Source organism: Choloepus didactylus, chromosome 1 (assembly GCF_015220235.1).
Source record: "Choloepus didactylus isolate mChoDid1 chromosome 1, mChoDid1.pri, whole genome shotgun sequence".
Classification (NCBI taxonomy): Eukaryota; Metazoa; Chordata; class Mammalia; order Pilosa; family Megalonychidae; genus Choloepus; species Choloepus didactylus.
In genome coordinates, this window is record NC_051307.1 from 107,442,540 (window position 1) to 107,462,983 (window position 20,444).

Sequence of the window (20,444 nt, forward strand, 5' to 3'; positions counted from 1 at the left end):
GATTTGTTGGTAAGGTATTTGTGGGGCAGAGGATGAGAGATAAATACAGCAAAAATACAGGGGCCTTCCATCTCAGTTTTTAGAACTTCTAGGTGTCCAGTGGTGTGTGGCATGTTGAGATATCCCTTCTAAGGTGAAGGATAAGCTGTTGCATCTGTCATCCCTTCCCCACCTTGACCAAAAAAGAGAAACAATGCTTAGATGGCCTCTTTGGATTTTGGAGACAACATATTCCTCGTCTGGGTGTGCTACTCTGGCCCATTTACCGAGTGACCAGAAAAGCTTCTAGTTTTGAATGGGGACCGGAACAAGATGAGGCTCTGCAATGGGTCCAGGCTGCTGTGCAAGCTGCTCTGCCACTTGGACCATATGATCCAGCTGATCCAATGGTGCTGGAAGTGTCATGGCAAATAGAGATGCTGTTTGGAGACTTTGGCAGGCTCCTATAGGAGAATCACAACGCAGACTGTGCCAGTTTGAATGTATTGTGTCCCCCAAATGCCATTATCTTTGTGGTCTTGTGGGATAGACGTTTTGGTGCTGGTTAGATTTGCTTGGAATGTGCCCCACCCAGCTGTGGGTGGTGACTTTGGTGGGATACTCCCATGGAGGCATGACCCCACCCATTCAGGATGGGCCTTGATCAGTGGAGCCATATAAAACATGCTGACTCAAAGAGACTGAACGAAGTGCAGCTGTGAGTGACATTTTGAAGAGGAGCAAGCTTGCTAGAGAGGAACGTCCTGGGAGAAAGCCATTTTGAAACCAGAACTTTGGAGCAGACGCCAGCCATGTGCCTTCCCAGCTAACAGAGGTTTTCCAGACGCCATTTGCCATCCTCCAGTGAAGGTACCTGATTACTGATGTGTTACCTTGGACACTTTATGGCCTTAAGACTGTAACTGTATAGCCAAATAAACCCCCTTTTTATAAAAGCCAATCCATCTCTGGTGTTTTGCATTCTGCAGCATTAGCAAACTAGGACACAGACCTTTGGGATTTTTGATGGGTTGAGCCCTCTACCATAGGATTTACCCTTGGGAAGATGGTTGCTGCAAAGGAGAGGCTAGGCCTCCCTATAATTGTGCCTAAGAGCCTCCTCCCGAATGCCTCTTTGTTGCTCAGATGTGGCCCTCTCTCTCTAGCTAAGCCAACTTGAAAGGTGAAATCACTGCCCTCCCCACTACGTGGGATCAGACACCCAGGGGAGTGAATCTCCCTGGCAATGTGGAATATGACTCCCAGGAAGGAATGCAGACCTGGCATCGTGGGATGGAGAACATCTTCTTGACCAAAAGGGGGATGTGAAAGGAAATGAAATAAGCTTCAGTGGCAGAGAGATTCCAAAAGGAGCCAAGAGGTCACTCTGGTGGGCACTCTTAAGCACAATTTAGACAGCCCTTTTTAGGTTCTAAAGAATTGAGGTAGCTGGTGATGGATACCTGAAACTATCAACCTACAATCCAGAACCCATGAATCTCGAAGACAATTGTATAAAAACGTAGCTTATGAGGGGTGACAATGGGATTGGGAAAGCCATAAGGACCAGACTCCACTTTGTCTAGTTTATGAATGGATGAGTAAAAAAATAGGGGAAGGAAAGAAACAAACAGACAAAGGTACCCAGTGTTCTTTTTTACTTCAATTGCTCTTTTTCACTTTAATTATTATTCTTGTTATTTTTGTGTGTGTGCTAATGAAGGTGTCAGGGATTGATTTAGGTGATGAATGTACAACTATGTAATGGTACTGTGAACAATCGAATGTACGATTTGTTTTGTATGACTGCGTGGTATGTGGATATATCTCAATAAAATGAAGATAAAAAGAAAAACAAAAAAACTAAAGCTCAGACAATGTAAGTAACTTGTCTGAACTCACATGGTTGGTATATGAAATGAAATTATAGACTTACCACTAGCAAACCCAATTCACCTTGATCTTATGTAGTAATTACAAACAGAAGCCCATGATTTGAGATGAGAGCTTAAAAGTACATCTGTGTTAGTTTGAAGCTGTTATGTACCCCAGAAAAGGTCATGTTCTTTTAATCCATTCCTGTGTGTACAGACTTATTGTGCGTGGGACCTTTCGGTTAGGTTATTTCAATTGAGATGTGAACCAACCCATTCAAGATGGGCCTTAATCCTTTACTGGAGTCCTTTATGATACGATGAAAGACGGTAAAAACCCAGAAAGCCCCATAAAAGCTGAGAGACAAGGACATACCAATAGAAGATGAAAGAGCCAGTGAAGCCAGAAGCTGAAAGCAACAAAACTTGGGAAAGAAGAACCAGCAGATACCGGCCATGTACCTTCCTATGTGACAGAGGTGTCCCAGATGCCAGCAGCCCTTCTTCAGAGAAGGTATCCTTCTGTTAATGCCATAATTCGGACATTTTCACGGCCTTAGAATTGTAACTTGCAAGCTAATAAATCTCCATTGTTAAAAGCCAAAAAAAACACACAAAAAAAACAAAAAACCTTGCTGTCCTCCGCAGATAACTACCTCCATTTGAGAAACAACTTTTGACAGAGACAGAATGCTTAACCATGGGCCACCAAGTTACCATGAGACCCGAGTTACCTATCATGAGCTGGGTGTTGTCCGACCCACCAAACCATGAAGTTGGGTGTGCACAGCAACACTCCATCATAAAATGGAAATGGTATATAGGAGACAGAACTCGAGCGGGTCCTGAAGGCCCGAGTAAGTTACATGAGGAAGTGGCCCAAATGCCCATGGCCCCCACTTCTGTTACATTAACTTCTCTTTCCCAGTCCACAGCTATGGCATCTTGGGAAGTTCCTTACAATCAGTTGACTGAGGAAGAGAAAATTCGGGCCTGGTTTACAGATGGTTCTGCATGATATGCAGGCACCACCTGAAAGCAGACAGCTGCAGTACTGCAGCCCCTTTCTGGGATGTCCCTGAAGGATAGTAGAGAGGGGAAATCCTCCCAGTGGGCAGAACTTTGGGCAGTGCACCTGCTTGTTCACTTCGCTTGGAAGGAGAACTGGCCAGAGGTGCGTTTGTATACTGATTCATGGGCTGTTACTAATGGTTTGGCTGGATGGGCAGGGATCTGGAAGGAACATGATCGGAAAATTGGTGACAAAGAAGTCTGGGGAAGGGGTATATGGACAGACCTTTCTGAGTGGGCAAAAAACATGAAGATATTTGTGCCCCATGTGAATGCTCACCAGAGGGAGACCTCAGCAGATTATAATAATCAAGTGGATAAAATGACCCATTTGGTGGCTACCAATCAGCCTCTTTCCCCAGCAACTCCTGTCATTGCCCAATGGGCTCAAGAACAATGTCGTCATGGTGGTAGGGATGGAGGTTATGCATGGGCTCAGCAACATGGACTGCTACTCACCAAGACTGACCTGGCCACAGCTACTGCTGATTGCCCAATCTGCCAGCAGCAGAGACCCACACTCAGTCCCCGATATGGCACCATTCCCCGAGGTGATCACCCTGCTACCTGGTGGCAGGTTGATTATATTGGACCATTTCCATCATGGAAGGGGCAGCAATTTGTTCTTACTGGAATGGATACATACTCTGGATATGGGTTTGCCTTCCCTGCATGAAATGCTTCTGTCAAAACTACCATACATGGACTCATAGAATGCATTATCCACCATCATGGTATTCCACACAGCATTGCTTCTGACCAAGAAAGCCACTTCATAGCAAATGCTCATGGAATTCTCTGGTCTTACCATGTTGCCCATCATCCAGAAGCAACTGGGTTGAGAGAATGGTGGAATGGCTTGTTGAAGACTCAATTATGGTGTCAACTAGGTGGCAATACCTTGCAGGGCTGGGCCAGTGTTCTTCAGGAGGCTGTGTATGCTCTGAATCAGCATCCAATCTATGGTGCTGTTTCTCCCATAGCCAGGATTCATGGGTCCAGGAATCAAGGGATGGAAACAGGAGTGGCACCACTCGCTATCACTCTTAGTGATCCACTAGGAAAATTTTTGCTTCCTGAACTTGTAAGCTTAAGTTCTGCTGGTCTACAAGTCTTTGTTCCAAAAGGAAGAGTCCTATCACCAGGAAACACAACAATAATTCCACTGAACTGGAAGTTAAGACTGCCACCTGGCCACTTTGGGCTTCTTACGACTCTCAATCAACAGGCAAGGAAGGGGATTACTATACTGGCTGGGGTGATTGATCTATCAAGGGGAAATAGCACTGCAACAACACAATGGAGGTAAAGAAGAGTTTTCCTGGAATACAGGAGATCCCCTAGGGCGTCTGTTAATACTACCGTGCCCTGTGATTAAAGTCAATGGAAAACTGCAGCAATCCAATGCACGCAGGACTACCAATGGCCAAGAAACTTTAGGAATGAAGGTTTGGGTCATCCCATCAGGCAAAGAACCACAGCCAGCTGAAGTGCTTGCTGAGGGTAAAGAGAACATGGAATGGGTAATGGAAGAAGGTAGTGATAAATATGAACTATGACCATGTGACCAGTTACCGAAATGAGGACTTTGATGGCATGAATATTTCCTCCTTGTTTTGTAATGATTATGCTTGTATTTGTCTATAAAGCAAATATTTTTGCTTTCTTCTCTACCTTATCCCCGTATCATATGACATAAGCTTTATTGTTCATTTTGCAGTATTTAAGTTAAAGGAAATCAATTTTAAGAGTTAATGTCACCCAAGGATTTGCACCCTATTCTGGAGAGATTTAGTGCGTTTCCAGTTGTACGCAGGACAGTGGAGTATCGTTAGGTGAAATATATGTCTGTTATTGTTATCTACGTAGAGATAAAGTATGGTTTAAGGTGATGTGTATAACTGCCAAGTTGACAAGGGGTGGACTGTGATGGTTAGGTTCATGTGTCAACTTGGCCAGGTGATGGTACCCAGGTGTCTGCTCAAGCAAGCACTGGCCTAACCATTACTGCAAGGACATTTGTGGCTGGTTTATTAAATCATCAGTCAATTGGCTGCAGCTGTGACTGATAACATCAGTGAAGGGTGTGTCTTCCACAAAGAGAGAATGCAATCAGCTGGATTTAATCCAATCAGTTGAAGACTTCTAAGTGAGACAGATAGAGGACCTTCACTTCTTCAGCTAGCCAGCGAAGCATTTCCTGAGAAGTTCATCGAATACTCTCATCGGAGTCGCCAGTTCACTGCCTGAGGAGTTCACCGAACAGCTTCATGGGAGTTGCCTATTTGCTGCCTGCCCCATGGAATTTTGACTCATGCATCCCCACAGTTGTGTGGACATTTTTATAAAATCTTTTATTTAGATATCTCTTGTTGATTCTGTTTTCCTAGGGAACCCTAACTAATACAGTCATCAAATTCTTTCTGAAACACATTCTAATGGCACGGCTTCATTGTTTCATCTACTTTGATGAGAACGCATCATGCATGCTCATGTTCAAATGGAAAGAAAAGTAGTCCCTCTAGATATAACCTATTTTCAGATCATATATTTCAGGATAATCTTTGTAATTGTTACCCCCACTAATATTAAAACTCAAGAGTTGAATGTACTATCTGGATTCCAGGAACCAGTTTCTTATCCTCAATTAATTATCTTTTATTCTCATCTGAGTATTAGAAAAAAATTAAAGTTTATTAACTTACCTTGGATCAAGAAGGCTCCTCAAAAATTTGAAAAGCAAAACTTGTTTCTGAATTGAAAAATAAAAGCACAAGTAAATATTAAAACAAATTTCTTCAAACTGTGCCAAGAAAAAGAATTACTCTAGAATTTCCCTTTAAAATGTAAACATATATGACTATTTCCATGAAGTCCTCCATACAGATCTGAGAAATGCTAAAGAATCATTTGGAAGTCTTTTCACTTTCTCTCAATAACTCTAATCACTGTCACACAATCAATCCTGGGTTCAGAAGGAACATGAACACCTTGTTATTGCTGGGGGGAAAAAAAAAAGAGGAGGCGGTGGTGGAGGAGGAAAGGGTAGAGGAGGTAAAAGAGGAGGATGGAGAACTCTAGTGAGACAAACCCCTGAGCTGTTCCCAGCCCCGGGATGCTTGCAGTGGCAGGTGCTTTGACTTGCTCGGCTGACAGTGATTTCCGGCTGCACTGATAGGTTTCACACAGCCTTATCTGGCTTCCTTGGGAAATGGTGAGGTAGTTAATCTAGGCAGGGTGGGAGTTTGAGGTCCAAATTAACAAACAAAAAAAGTGCTTCTTAACACCACAATATAATCAACCACAGAAGAGATTGGTGGTCAAACTGTACCATATCAACAATTAATAAGCCATAGAATCTGGGCTATGTGAGTGTGTAAGTCACTAACCCACTTAGCATCTTGGTTTCCTTATGTGGAAAAAAGACAGCAATATCTTCTCTGCCTCCTGCACAAGGTGGTAGTGAGGATTAAAAGAAATAAGCCTCAGAATACTACATAAATATAAATAATGTTTTTAAGTTCTTAGGAAAGCTAAGCAAAGATTATTATTGCTTAGTTTTCCCTTTTTCCTTCTTTGACACATTCGAACTTTGCCTGTAAAAAGCAGGAGACCCTCAAAGTCAAAAAGGATTAATGGCATTTGAGATACAATTTTATAAAATATTTCTATAATTATCAGTCTTTGATTTTCTATCTTTTCCCTGGCCTATCACCTTGTCTTATTTTACAGATTTTTTTCTTCCAGCTGTGACTTAATGTTCTGGCTTATTTTCCTCTTCAAGGATTCTGAAGACAATTGGTCAGAAACATCATTCTGCCCTCAGACGTAAAGGTGCTTTATAATATCTGCGTGGGATTCTCGTGCATTCAATAAAGTTTTGTAATGAACACTTTGTTCTTTAAAAGAAATGTCTAACGACTCCACAAATAATCCACAAATAGCTACCCTTTTCTTATCCATTATATTTGTCTGATGAATGACATTATAGTCATTTACTGGGCCTCTCTTTTAATATTTTTCTAGACTACAGAAAAAAAAAATTCTGCAATTGATAAGCTTACATTTTAAATGACAACAACAAGAAAAACAACAGACAAGCAGATTTACCAGAACTGCTGACATTTATGGTGCAGAAAAACCCTGTCGGATTGAGAGTAGTTTTAGCAGAAACCTCCCCTTCGACCTCCTCACTGGACTGGATCAGATGACCTTCCCCTGTACTTTGAAAGTATCCTGGGCAGTATATATATCACCATTTGAGTAAAACTAGTCTGTAACTCTTTTGACTTAGCTGTCTTCTCCCTGAAGAACAGGGATCACATGTATACGTTTTTGTATCCGCAGCACTTAATAAATTTGGCCTACAGTAGGTACATAAATATTTATTGAGTTAATGGATGAGCACTTATCTTGAGTTAATGGACAACTAGGCCTGATATCTCGGGGACAATTTTAATTCCTCCCATTACATTCAACTAATTTTCAAGCCCTATTTATTTTATTCACAAATATATCTTGAATCCGTCCTCTCTATTGCCACTGATTTAGTCCTGTCTTCACTACCTTTTGCCTAGAGATTTTGCTTTCTAACTGGTCTCTCTTCTCCATTTGCTCTCCTTGCCAGCCCATTCACCAGACTGCCATCCAGAGTTAATTTTCTATAAATAATTCTAATGATGTCATTCCTTTCTTTAAAAAACTTTAGTATTCTCCAGTACCTAAAAGATACAGTATAAATTTCCTAGCATCACATGTAAGGTTCTTCAATATCAAATCCCAAGCTATATTTTCCAGTCTCTGTACTTTAACCCCTTCCCTCTGACAAACCTTCTATAGCTTAATCTAATGCCACTTCCATCATCACCCTACCACATTAGGCTCCACACAGATCTAAACATTCATTGAATATGTGTGCTGCTTCATGCCTTCAAGTCTTTACATATCCAGAGCCCTTTATCTGGAAGGCCCTTCCCATTCTCTGCCTGGAAAATGGAGACCAATTCTTAAAAGGCTCAGTTCAATATCTGCGGAAATTCTTATCTATCTCACACAGCTAATCACTCTTTCCTCTTGTTTCTACAGCATTTTTTTAAATATCTAGTGTAGCTCTTCTAACAGCACACTTCACTTAAGGCTTCTCTATTCCACATGATAAATTCAAGGAAAGGTTGTATTCTTACTTATACTCCCAGGCCTAGAACATGGTGATACCAAGTGCAGTCACAATAAGAGTTTAAATGAATTCCATACCTTTGTCTTATGCCAGTTGCCTTTCACTCACTGCTCTGCTTTCCATCCTGCATACTCATTCCCTACCACCATCATAGCCACTTGAGGACTCTGGATTGTGCTTCATGTCCCTGTCACTGTCCTATTTCCTACCTCTATCAACTGTGGCCATTGCAGCAGTGAGCAAAACTCACCACTAGCACTGCCATGGTAGTGATAAGTGGAATGCAGGAGCCATTAAAGAGCATTTCAAACTGAGCTTCTCAACATTCAGCATTAAAATAGCTGTGTTCTAGTTAAGAGTTTCCAAGAAAAGTTCTAAATAGTCAGCATTAACTCAGTTTGAGGGTGGCAACAGGTGTGAATGAATAAAATGAAACTCAAAGAGGTTTCTAATTCCTATTGCAAAAGAAAATTGGAGAGAGGGGGCATGATGGCGGATTGGTGAGGTGTATGTTTTAGTTACTCCTCCAGGGAAGTAGGCGGAAAGCCAGGAACTGTGTGGACTGGACACCGCAGAGCAATCTCACTTTGGGCATACTTCATACAGCACTCCTGAAAATGTGGAACTGCTGAGATCAGTGAAATCTGTTTTTGCAGCCAGGGGACCCGCGCCCCTCCATGCCAGGCTCAGTCCCGTGGGAGGAGGGGCTGTCAGCTCCGGGAAGGAGAAGGGAGAACTGCAGTGGCAGCCCTTACCGGAAACTCATTCTACTGATCCAAACTCCAACCATAGATAGACTGAGACCAGACACCAGAGAATCTGAGAGCAGCCAGCCCAGCAGAGAGGAGATAGGCATAGCAAAAAACAGCAAGAAAAACTCCAAAATAAAAGCAAAGGCTTTTTGGAGTTCTCGTGAACATAGAAAGGGGAAGGGCAGAGCTCAGGCCCTGAGGCTCATTTGCAAATCCCAAAGAAAAACTGATCTCTCTGCCCCCTGGATCTTTCCCTAATAGCCCTAATTGCTTTGTCTCTCAGCATTTCAATAACCCATTAGATCTGACAGCAGGGCCCTTTTTTTTTCTTTTTTTTATCTTTTTTTCTTTTTCTGAAACAATTACTCTAAGAAGCCCAATACAGAAAGCCTGAAAGACTTGCAATTTGGGCAGATCAAGACAACAGCAGAACTAGGAGAGCTCTGAGACAAAAGGCAATAATCCAGTGGCTGAAAAAATTCACTGAACACCACAACTTCTGAAGAAAAGGGGGGCGTTCGCTCACAGCCATGATCCTGGTGGACAGGAAACACTCCTGCCTGTCACCAGCCCCATAGCCCAGAGCTGCCCCAGACAACCCAGTGTGATGGAAGTGCTTCCAATAACACACATACACCACAAAATTGGGTGTGGACACTAGCCTTCCCTGCACCTTCAGCTGGTTGTCCCAGAGTTGGGAAGGCGGAGCAGTGTGAATTAACAAGCCCTATTCAGACATCATTTCAGCAGACTGGGAGCCTCCCTACACAGACCGGCAGCTCAGAACTGCTCTGGGGGGACGGCACTCACCTGTGACATAGCACAGTCATCCCTCAACAGAGGACCAGGGGGTACAAGGCCTGGAAGAGGGACCCACTCGCAAGTCTCAGGGGCCATACGCCAATACCAAGGACTTGTGGGTCAGTGGCAGAGACAAACTGTGGCAGGACTGAACTGAAGGATTAGACTATTGCAGCAGCTTTAAAACTCCAGGAACACCAGGGAGATTTGATAGTTAGAGCCGCCCCCCTCCCTGACCGCCCAGACACATGCCCCTTATACAGGGTGAGCAACACCAACTACACACGCAAGCTTGGTACACCAATTGGACCCCACAAGACTTACTTCCCAACTCACCACAGAGGCAAAGCAGGGGAGAACTGGCTTGAGGAGAACATGTGGCTCATGGATGCCACCTGCTGTTTAGTTAGAGAAAGTGTACTTCATGAAGCTGTAGATCTGACAAATTAGAGACAAGGATTTCAATTGGTCTACGAATCCTATCAAGTTAAGCAAATGCCAAGAGGCCAAAAACAACAGAAAAATTTAAAGCATATGAAAAAACCAGATGATATGGATAACCCAAGCCCAAGCACCCAAATCAAAATATCAGAAGAGACTTAGTACCTAGAGCAACTAATCAAAGAATTAAAGATGAACAACGAGACCATGGCACAGGATATAAAGGACATCAAGAAGAGCATGGAACAGGATAAAAAGGACATCAAGAAAACCCTAGAAGAGCATAAAGAAGACACTGCAAAACTAAATAAAAAAATAGATGATCTTATGGAAATCAAAGAAACTGTTGACAAAATTAAAAAGATTCTGGATACTCACAATACAAGACTAGAGGAAGCTGAGCAATGAATCAGTGACCTGGAAGATGACAGAACGGAAAATGAAAGCACAAAAGAAAGAATGGGGAGAAAAATCGAAAAAATTGAAATGGACCTCAGGGATATGATAGATAATATAAAATGTCCGAATATAAGACTCATTGGTATTCCAGAAGGGGAAGAAAAGGGTAAACGTCTAGGAAGAGTATTCAAAGAAACTGTTGGGGAAAACTTCCTAAATCTTCTAAACACCATAAATACACAAATCATAAATGTCCAGCGAACTCCAAATAGAAGAAATCCAAATAAACCCACTCCGAGACATATTCTGATAACACTGTCAAATACTGAAGAGAAGAAGCAAGTTCTGAAAGCAGCAAGAGAAAAGAAATTCACCACATACAAAGGAAACAGTGTAAGACTAAGTAGTGACTACTCAGCAGCCACCATGGAGGCAAGAAGGCAGTGGCACGACATATTTAAAATTCTGAGTGAGAAACATTTCCAACCAAGAATACTTTATCCAGCAAAGCTCTCCTTCGAATTTGAGGGAGAGCTTAAATTTTTCACAGACAAACAAATGCTGAGAGAATTTGCTAACAAGAGACCTGCACTACTGGAGATACTAAAGGGAGCCCTACAGACAGAGAAACAAAGAAAGGAAAGAGAGACATGGAGAAACGTTCAGTACTAAAGAGATTCGCTATGGTACATTAAAGGATATTAATAGAGAGAGGGAAAAATATATACAACAAACATAAACCAAAGGATAAGATGGCTGATTCAAGAAATGCCTTCACGGTCATAACGTTGAATGTAAATGGATTAAACTCACCAATTAGAAGATAAAGATTCGCAGAATGGATCAAAAAAAAAATGAACCATCAATATGCTGCATACAAGAGACTCATCTTAGACACAGGGACACAAAGAAATTAAAAGTGAAAGGATGGAAAAAAATATTTCATGCCAGCTACAGTCAAAAGAAAGCAGGTGTAGCAATATTAATCTCAGGTAAAATAGACTTTAAATGCAGGGAAGTTCTGAGAGACAAAGAAGGTCACTACATACTAATAAAAGGGGCAATTCAACAAGAAGAAACAACAATCATAAATGTTTATGCACCAATCAAGGTGCCACAAAATACATGAGAGAAACACTGGCAAAACTAAAGGAAGCAATTGATGTTTCCACAATAATTGTGGGAGACTTCAACACATCACTCTCTCCTATAGATAGATCAACCAGACAGAAGACCAATAAGGAAATTGAAAACCTAAACAATCTGATAAATGAATTGGATTTAACAGACATATATGGAACATTACATCCCAAATCACCAGGATACACATACTTCTCTAGTGCTCACGGAACTTTCTCCAGAATAGCTCATATGCTGAGACATAAAACAAGGCTCAATAAATTTAAAAAGATTGAAATTATTCAAAGCACATTCTCTGACCACAATGGAATACAATTAGAAGTCAATAACCATCAGAGACTTAGAAAATTCACAAATACCTGGAGGTTAAACAACACACTCCTAAACAATCAGTGGGTTAAAAAAGAAATAGCAAGAGAAATTGCTAAATATAGAGAGACGAATGAAAATGAGAACACAACATACCAAAACCTATGGGATGCAGCAAAAGCGGTACAGAGGGGGAAATTTATAGCACTAAACATGTATGTTAAAAAGGAAGAAAGAACCAAAATCAAAGAACTAATGGATCAACTGAAGAAGCTAGAAAATGAACAGCAAACCAATCCTAAACCAAGTAGAAGAAAAGAAATAACAAGGATTAAAGCAGAAATAAATGACATAGAGAACAAAAAAACAAAAGAGAAGATAAATAACACCAAAAGTTGGTTCTTTGAGAAGATCAACAAGATTGACAAGCCCCTAACTAGACTGACAAAATCATAAAGAGAAAAGACCCATATAAACAAAATAATGAATGAGAAAGGGGACATTACTGCAGATCCCGAGGAAATAAAAAAAATTATAAGAGGATATTATGAACAACTGTATGGCAACAAACTGGATAATGTAGACGAAATGGACAATTTCCTGGAAACATATGAACAACCTAGACTGACCAGAGAAGAGACAGAAGACCTCAACCAACCAATCACAAGCAAAGAGATCCAATCAGTCATCAAAAATCTTCCCACAAATAAATGCCCAGGGCCAGATGGCTTCACAGGAGAATTCTACCAAACTTTCCAAAAAGAATTGACACTAATCTTACTTAAACTCTTTCAAAACATTGAAGAAAATGGAACACTACCTAACTCATTTTATGAAGCTAACATCAATCTAATACCAAAACTAGGCAAAGATGTTACAAAAAAGGAAAACTACCGATCAATCTCCCTCATGAATATAGATGCAAAAATCCTCAACAAAATACTTGCAAATCGAATCCAAAGACACATTAAAAAAATCATACACCATGACCAAGTGGGGTTCATCCCAGGCATGCAAGGATGGTTCAACATAAGAAAATCAATCAATGTATTACAACACATCAACAAATCAAAAGGGAAAAATCAAATGATCATCTCAATAGATGCTGAAAAAGCATTTGACAACCAAATGTACGATTTGTTTTGTATGACTGTGTGGTATGTGAATATATCTCAATAAAATGAATATTTAAAAAAAAAAAAAAGAAAATTGGAGAAAAAGAGGATCTTCTGTGAGTTGTGATTTCTACAAGTTCAGGATATAATTCCAAAAATGTTTCTTTGACATTAATATTTGTAATGCACAAAGATGAACTCCTCATTTCCAGGCTCAAAGATCATCACAAACTACTCTCAAATTCCTACACATGGCCCCCTTCCTCCATACACATACACAACGTGTAGAAACTGCTATTAAATGGCAACAATCAACTGAAGAAATTACTATGATAAAAAGTTCCTAGGTGAGGACTTAATACTTGTCTCTCTACTAGATGTTTTTTTCCTAATATGTTTTTATAATATTTACCTCAAGCTTTTTAATGACTGTCTCAATCTGTCCAGAAAAATGGGTAGCAACCAGCTCTGCAGCTTTACAGGGTTTCAAGGACACAAGTTCCTAGAGTTAAAGAAAAAGAAAAAATCATTTTTTAATATTACATCTAAAATTGAATACCCATGGATGTGAGGTATGGTTATCTACTTCACTATCATCACAAGCTCTTACACTGCATTTCAGGAAACTTTGATTTAGGGCCTCAATTTAAAGGACACATTGCACATGAGCACAATTAGAAATGTGCCAAGTAAAAAACCAGGTCTTGATTTAAAAAAAAAAGTTAATTCAAAATTTTTAGAAACTGAAAGCACTAAAACTCAGGACTTAGGCCATTTTGGGAACAAAAGCTTCCCAAATTCCCTGTCAATGAATTTTGCCCTTAAGCTTAAACTAATAACTTTCTTCAAGTTAATGAAAAAAAGAGTGTAGTTGAAATTTCTCTGGCTAGGAATCCTAAGAGTTTACTTCTACTGCCTGGTAGATTTAGAAACTGGAAGTGTCTTAAGAAATCAACTTAAAGTCATTAGTCTTATGAGAGACTAAAATGTTGACTACTGTTAACCCCTGTGAATAAAACTTATTTCTGTCAAATCTACAACTTGTAATCTTTCCTTTCCTTGAACTTTCCTTGACACTACTGGCTATAATTTTCTTCTTGAAACTGCCTTCTCACTTGGTTTCCGTGACTTACTATCCTACCTTTCCAACAGTACCTTCTCAATATGAACACAATGAGCAAACACCACCATGTTATATGGCTAAAATGCACAGATTGAATATATATTGACATTGCATATTATCAAATAAAACTTAGACAAGTTATTGCAATTGCAATATTTATGATATATGAATAATTTAATGATTGTGCTAGGTAATATTTAGAGGTTAATATTAATTAACTGACACAACTATATTTGTACTTTATGTAATACATCTCAAAAGAGCGAATGCACAACTAACCAATATCACAAATAAGAACAGATACTACTATAGATCTGCAGACATTATAAAGATAAGAGACTATATGAATTAATTTATGCCAAGAATTTGCAAATTTGGATAAAATTGATAAATTCCTAGAAAAATATAATTTACTAAGCCAACTGAAGAAGAAATTAAAAACCAGAATTGATTTTTAACTATTAAAGATATTGAATGAGTGTCAAAGATTTTTCTATACAGAAAACTTCAGGTCCAAATAGCTTTACTGGTAAGATCTAGGAACCATTTAAGGAAGAAACAATTACAACAATAAATAATCTCTCCTAGAGAATAGATAAGGTATATTTTCAGCTTATTTTATGAGGTCAGCAAAATATTGTTACTAAAACCCAAAAGGATAACATAAGAAAAGAAAATTACAGGTAAATCTTAACCATGAACACCGATACAAACACCCTAAATAAAATATTAGCAAATTAAATCTAACAATATATAAAAAGGATAATACATTAGGACAAAGTTCCATTTATCTGCAGAATTCAAGGTTCATTTAATATAAGAAATTCAATCAAAATTTACCATAAAAACAGGAAAAGGAGAAAAAGTGATAAAATTTAAAATTTACTTATGAGAAAACTTGGCAATCTGAAAACAGAAGGGAACCTACATAAAAATCCTTATAGTAATATACTTATGTTGGAAATGAAATTTTTAAAACTACCATTTACAATAGCATCAAAAATATTAGTTGTGACAATAATTTAACATAGTATTGAAAACCTCTACATAGCAAATGATAAAACCACAAAGAAAGTTTTCAAATACAGGGATATACTAAGTAGTCACTGACTGGAAGACTCAATATCGTAAAGATGCCAATTATCTTCAAAATGGATTGATAGATCCAATGCAATATCTATCAGAAACACAAGATTTTTTGGTGGACCTACAAGCTGATTCTAAAATGTATCTGGGAATGCAAAAGGTCAGGAATAGCCACAATCCTCTTAAAGATATCAAGATTTAATATAAAGCTACAATATTTTTAAAAGTATGGTAGTGAAGCAGAGACAAACAGACCAATGAAACAGAAGAAGGTCCAGAAAAACAGACCAAACAAACACAGTTCTTACACGTATGACAAAAGTAGCACTGTTCAGCAATGGGGAAAGGCAACCTTTTTAAATAAATTGGGCATTCATATAAAAAAATTTAATTGGACCCTACCTCACATCATATACAAAAATTGCTTTCAGGTAGACCTAAGGTCTAAAAATGAAAACAAAACAAGAAAGCTTCTAGACAATAATAAAGCAGGATATCTCTGTAACTGTATGGAGCGGTGGGGAGGAATCAATCACTTTACTTGGGGAAAAAAAAAAAAAACAACTTTTCTTTAAAAGAATCATAAAAAAAATTGAATGTAAAAGCCACAGAATGGGAGAAGACATTTGCAACATATATCAGTGAAAAAGTCTAACATCCAGGATACATAAAGAATCCCTATAAATCAATAAGTACCAGGGACATTCAAATAAAAGGCTGGGCAGAGACTTGAACAGGCACATCACAAAGGAGGAAATTTAAATGGCCAATAAACATATGAAAAGACTGTCAATTCCTTTAATAATTAAAGAAACACAAATTTAAAACATAATGAGATATCATTATATACCCACTAGATAAGCAAAATGAAAAAGTCTGACAAGGACATGGAGCCCATGGGAGCCATCATACAATGCTGGCATCTAGTGAAGTTTAGGATATTCATCCCAAATGACTAGCATTTAATTGTACACCCCGGAGGAGAGATTATCAAATATTAGCATGCATCAGAATCACTTGGGCCCATATTACTAGGCCCTACTCTCAGAGTTTCTGATTCAGTAGGTCTGAGGTAGAGACTAAAACTTTTTATTTCTATTAAGTTCTCAGCTGATGCTATATGCTGGTTTGAAACTGTTATGTATCCCAGGAAAGACTGTTATGTACCCCAGGAAAGTTCTTTAATCCAATCTCTGGTGCAGACTTATTATGGGTCGGATCTTTTGATTAGGTTGTTTCCAGGGAGATGCAACCAACCAACTGTGGGTGAGACCTTTTGATTGGATCATTTCCATGGAGGTAAGACCCCCACCCATCCAAGATGGGTCTTGATTAGTTTACTGGAGTCCTTAAGAGAGCTCAGGGGCCGACACAGACCCAAACACTTGGAGATGCAGACGGGAAGATGCTTGGAGATGAAGACAGGAGACACTGGTGATACTAAGATAAGAGATAAAGTTCAGAGTGTGCTCCAGAGAAACTAAAAGAGGACTCCCACATGCTTAGAGAGAAATGCCCTGGGAGAAACAAGCAAGGATGAGAGAGAAAAGCTAAGGATGAGAAGTTCAGAGTGTGCTCCAGAGAAACTAAGAGAGGACTCCCACATGCTTAGAGAGAAATGCCTGGGAGAAACAAGCAAGGATGAGAGAGAGAAGCTAAGTGAGACAGAAGCCCAGAGACATTTTGGAGAAAACCATTTTTAAACCAGAACCCGAGAGCAAAGGACCAGCACTCTACAGCCGCATGCCGTCCCGGCTGATAGAGGTGTTCCAGACACCATCGGCCTGTCCTCAGTGAAGGTATCCTTTGGTTGACTGATGCCTTAGTTTGGACACTTTTATGGCCTTAGAACTGTAAATCTGCAACCTAATAAATCCTCTTTATAAAAGCCAATCCATTTCTAGTATTTTGCATCCCGGCAGCTTTAGCAAACCAGAACACGCTGCAAAGCTGGTCTGGGAACCAAACTAAGAATCACTGCCCTGGAGAAATGCATGCAGCTGGGCTCCAGATGCATCTGTAAGCATCATCATGGATGGACTATTTTTAATAGACCCAAACTAGACACAACTGAAATGTCCATCAACAGTAGAATGGATGAACTATGATATACCTAGAAAATGAAATTCTATACAAGAAAAATGAAACACAGCTACATACAACAAAATGTGCAAACATCAACAGACAAAAAATACAGAATATAACTTCATTTATATAAAGTTCAGAAATAGGCAAAATAAAAAAATATGTTTTTATGGATGCTTCCATGTGCAGTAATGGTACAAAGACTGGCAAGAAATTATCATAAAAATTAGGATAATGGTATATCTGAAAGAAGGCAGGGGACTGTGATAAGGAAAGGGTACATGGGAAAAGTCTAGGCTACTAGAAATATTCTATTTCTTGACTGGGCCTGGGGTGATTGCTTTTTAACTTTTTATTAGACTATTTGTTTTATGCACTTTAATGGACTTTTTTTATGTTTAAAAATTAAAACTGTAAAAAAAAAAATCTAATGAAAAACATTTTGTCCAAAATGGAAAAACCATCTAAACCAGAGTTTCTTTACCTGGAATCCAGAGGCCCCATCTAAGAATGGGTGTATGGATTCCTGAAATTGTGAGCAAAATTACATGTCTATGCACATGTACATGTACAACATTATGAGGAACAGGTCCAAATCTTTTTCTCAAGTTTACTGATGAACGTACAACTATATGACGATACTGTGAACAATAGTTTTACACTTTGGATGATTGTATGGTACGTGAGTATATTTCAATTTAAAAAAAGTAAATGGGGGGAGGAGGGGTATAGAATGCTTTGAGTGTTCTCTTTTACTTTTATTTTTATTCTTATTTTCATTTTTTATTTTTCAGAGTGATGAAAATGTTCAAAAATTGATTGTGGTGTTGAATGCACAACTATATGACGAAACTGGGAACAACTTGTACACTTTGGATGACTGTATGGTATGTGAATATATTTCAATAAAATTACATTAAAAAAAGAGGATTATAACTGCAGAAGTATTAAGAACTACTTATCTATACGGTACATTTTGCCAGAAAACTTTATTATGATGACTTTTCCCCTACGTATTTAATCTTGATTACATTTATATTTCTGAAGGCATGGAAGTTTTAACAAAAGGTCTATATAACTGTAATAGTGCACTTAAGAGATATTGAAAAGTTCAAGGTGAAAAAAATGTGCAGATGTGGGAAAAAGAGTCAGCAGAAATAATTGTTGTACAGTGGGCAAAAGAATTCTTGCTTCTCCAGCATGAGTTTTCTGCTGAGTAATTTGTTTGCTCATTGATTAATTCATCACATTTCACATTATGCAGTCACACAGCTTCATTTATGAATATCTGGAGCCCATGTGCTCAAACCACTGCATAATGTAGATGAGATGAAATGAAGAATGAGCCATAATGTAATTAGGGAGACTTAAAGTGGTTGATGAAAGGAAAAAGAATATAAAATGATTAAAGGAAAAAAAGACAAACCTCAGAATAGTTCTTCAACCAAAATATATCCATGTACTCAATTCTACAGACGAAAGTGTGGAAATTACTTCAGACCACATTTATGACTACCACTTTTCACACAAAACGCTGTTCACATATCTGATCCTTCTAAACTTTATGACCTACAGGAACTAGAACAACGTATTCACATGCAATGTTTTCTCAAAGCGCTCATTCTTTCTTAAAATCATATGTATAAAAAATTTTAAAACACATTGAATCATATCTTTCACTACATCTCTAAACCCATAACCAGAAGTTATCCAATCACCCTATCCCTGCTACGAGAAGAACAAGAGAAATTTTGGAGATATAAGTGTTATTTCCAAAACTAGGATTACCATAACATCTTTCCTTACACTTTTCTTTTCCAATAATCAGTGACCCATAAAACAGAACAGATATCAACAAAATTTCTAGCTCTGTTGGTTTCTGAGGTAAGTAGTATGTTATGTACTGAGGAGTGATTTTTGGGTCCTCTTTTAGAATGCAGTCTGTTCACATGCTCATCACATGTATATTAGCTTCTTCATTCAGGTATCAAACATATTATTTTTATTTATTTATTTATTTATTTATTATTTTTTTTTAATCTTCATTTTATTGAGATATATTCATATACCACGCAGTCATACAAAACAAATAGTACTTTCGATTGTTCACAGTACCATTACATAGTTGTACATTCATCACCTAAATCAATCCCTGACACCTTCATTAGCACACACACAAGAATAACAAGAATAATAATTAGAGTGAAAAAGAGCAATTGAAGTAAAAAAGAACACTGGGTACCTTTGTCTGTTTGTTTCCTTCCCCTATTTTTCTACTCATCCATCCATAAACTAGACAAAGTGGAGTGTGGTCCTTATGGCTTTCCCAATCCCCTTGTCACCCCTCATAAGCTACATTTTTATACAACTGTCTTCGAGATTCATGGGTTCTGGGTTGTAGTTTGATAGTTTCAGGTATCCACCACCAGCTACCCCAATTCTTTAGAACCTAAAAAGGGTTGTCTAAAGTGTGCGTAAGAGTGCCCACCAGAGTGACCTCTTGGCTCCTTTTGGATTCTCTCTGCCACTGAAGCTTATTTCATTTCCTTTCACATCCCCCTTTTGGTCAAGAAGATGTTCTCCGTCCCACGATGCCAGGTCTACATTCCTCCCCGGGAGTCATATTCCACGTTGCCAGGGAGATTCACTCCCCTGGGTGTCTGATCCCACGTAGGGGGGAGGGCAGTGATTTCACCTTTCAAGTTGGCTTAGCTAGAGAGACAGGGCCACATCTGAGCAACAAAGAGGCATTCGGAAGGAGGCTCCTAGGCACAACCATAGGGAGGCCTAGCCTCTCCTTTGCAGCAACCGTCTTCCCAAGGGTAAAACCTGTGGTAGAGGGCCCAACCCATCAAACCACCAGTCCCCTATGTCTGTGGTCATGTTAGCAACCATGGAGGAGGGGTAGGTGAATACCCCTGCATTCTCCACAGGCTCCTCAAGGGGGCACTACATCTTTTTTTTTTCCTTGTTTTTTTTTTTTTTTTTTAACTTTCCCTTCTTTTTTAAATCAACTGTATGAAAAAAAAGTTAAAAAGAAAACAAACATACAATAAAAGAACATTTCAAAGAGACCATAACAAGGGAGTAAGA

At 39.0% G+C, this 20,444-nt stretch overlaps 1 protein-coding gene across 1 annotated transcript in view; it reads right to left on the bottom strand.

Annotated features, from left to right (window-relative positions):
• The window catches only part of VPS8 (VPS8 subunit of CORVET complex), a 275,358-nt gene that overhangs the window by 96,370 nt on the left and 158,544 nt on the right, over nucleotides 1-20,444 (bottom strand). The window contains 2 exon segments of the mRNA XM_037839097.1: nucleotides 5,630-5,676; nucleotides 13,470-13,559. Of these exon segments, the coding sequence (XP_037695025.1) occupies nucleotides 5,630-5,676; nucleotides 13,470-13,559 (137 nt within the window).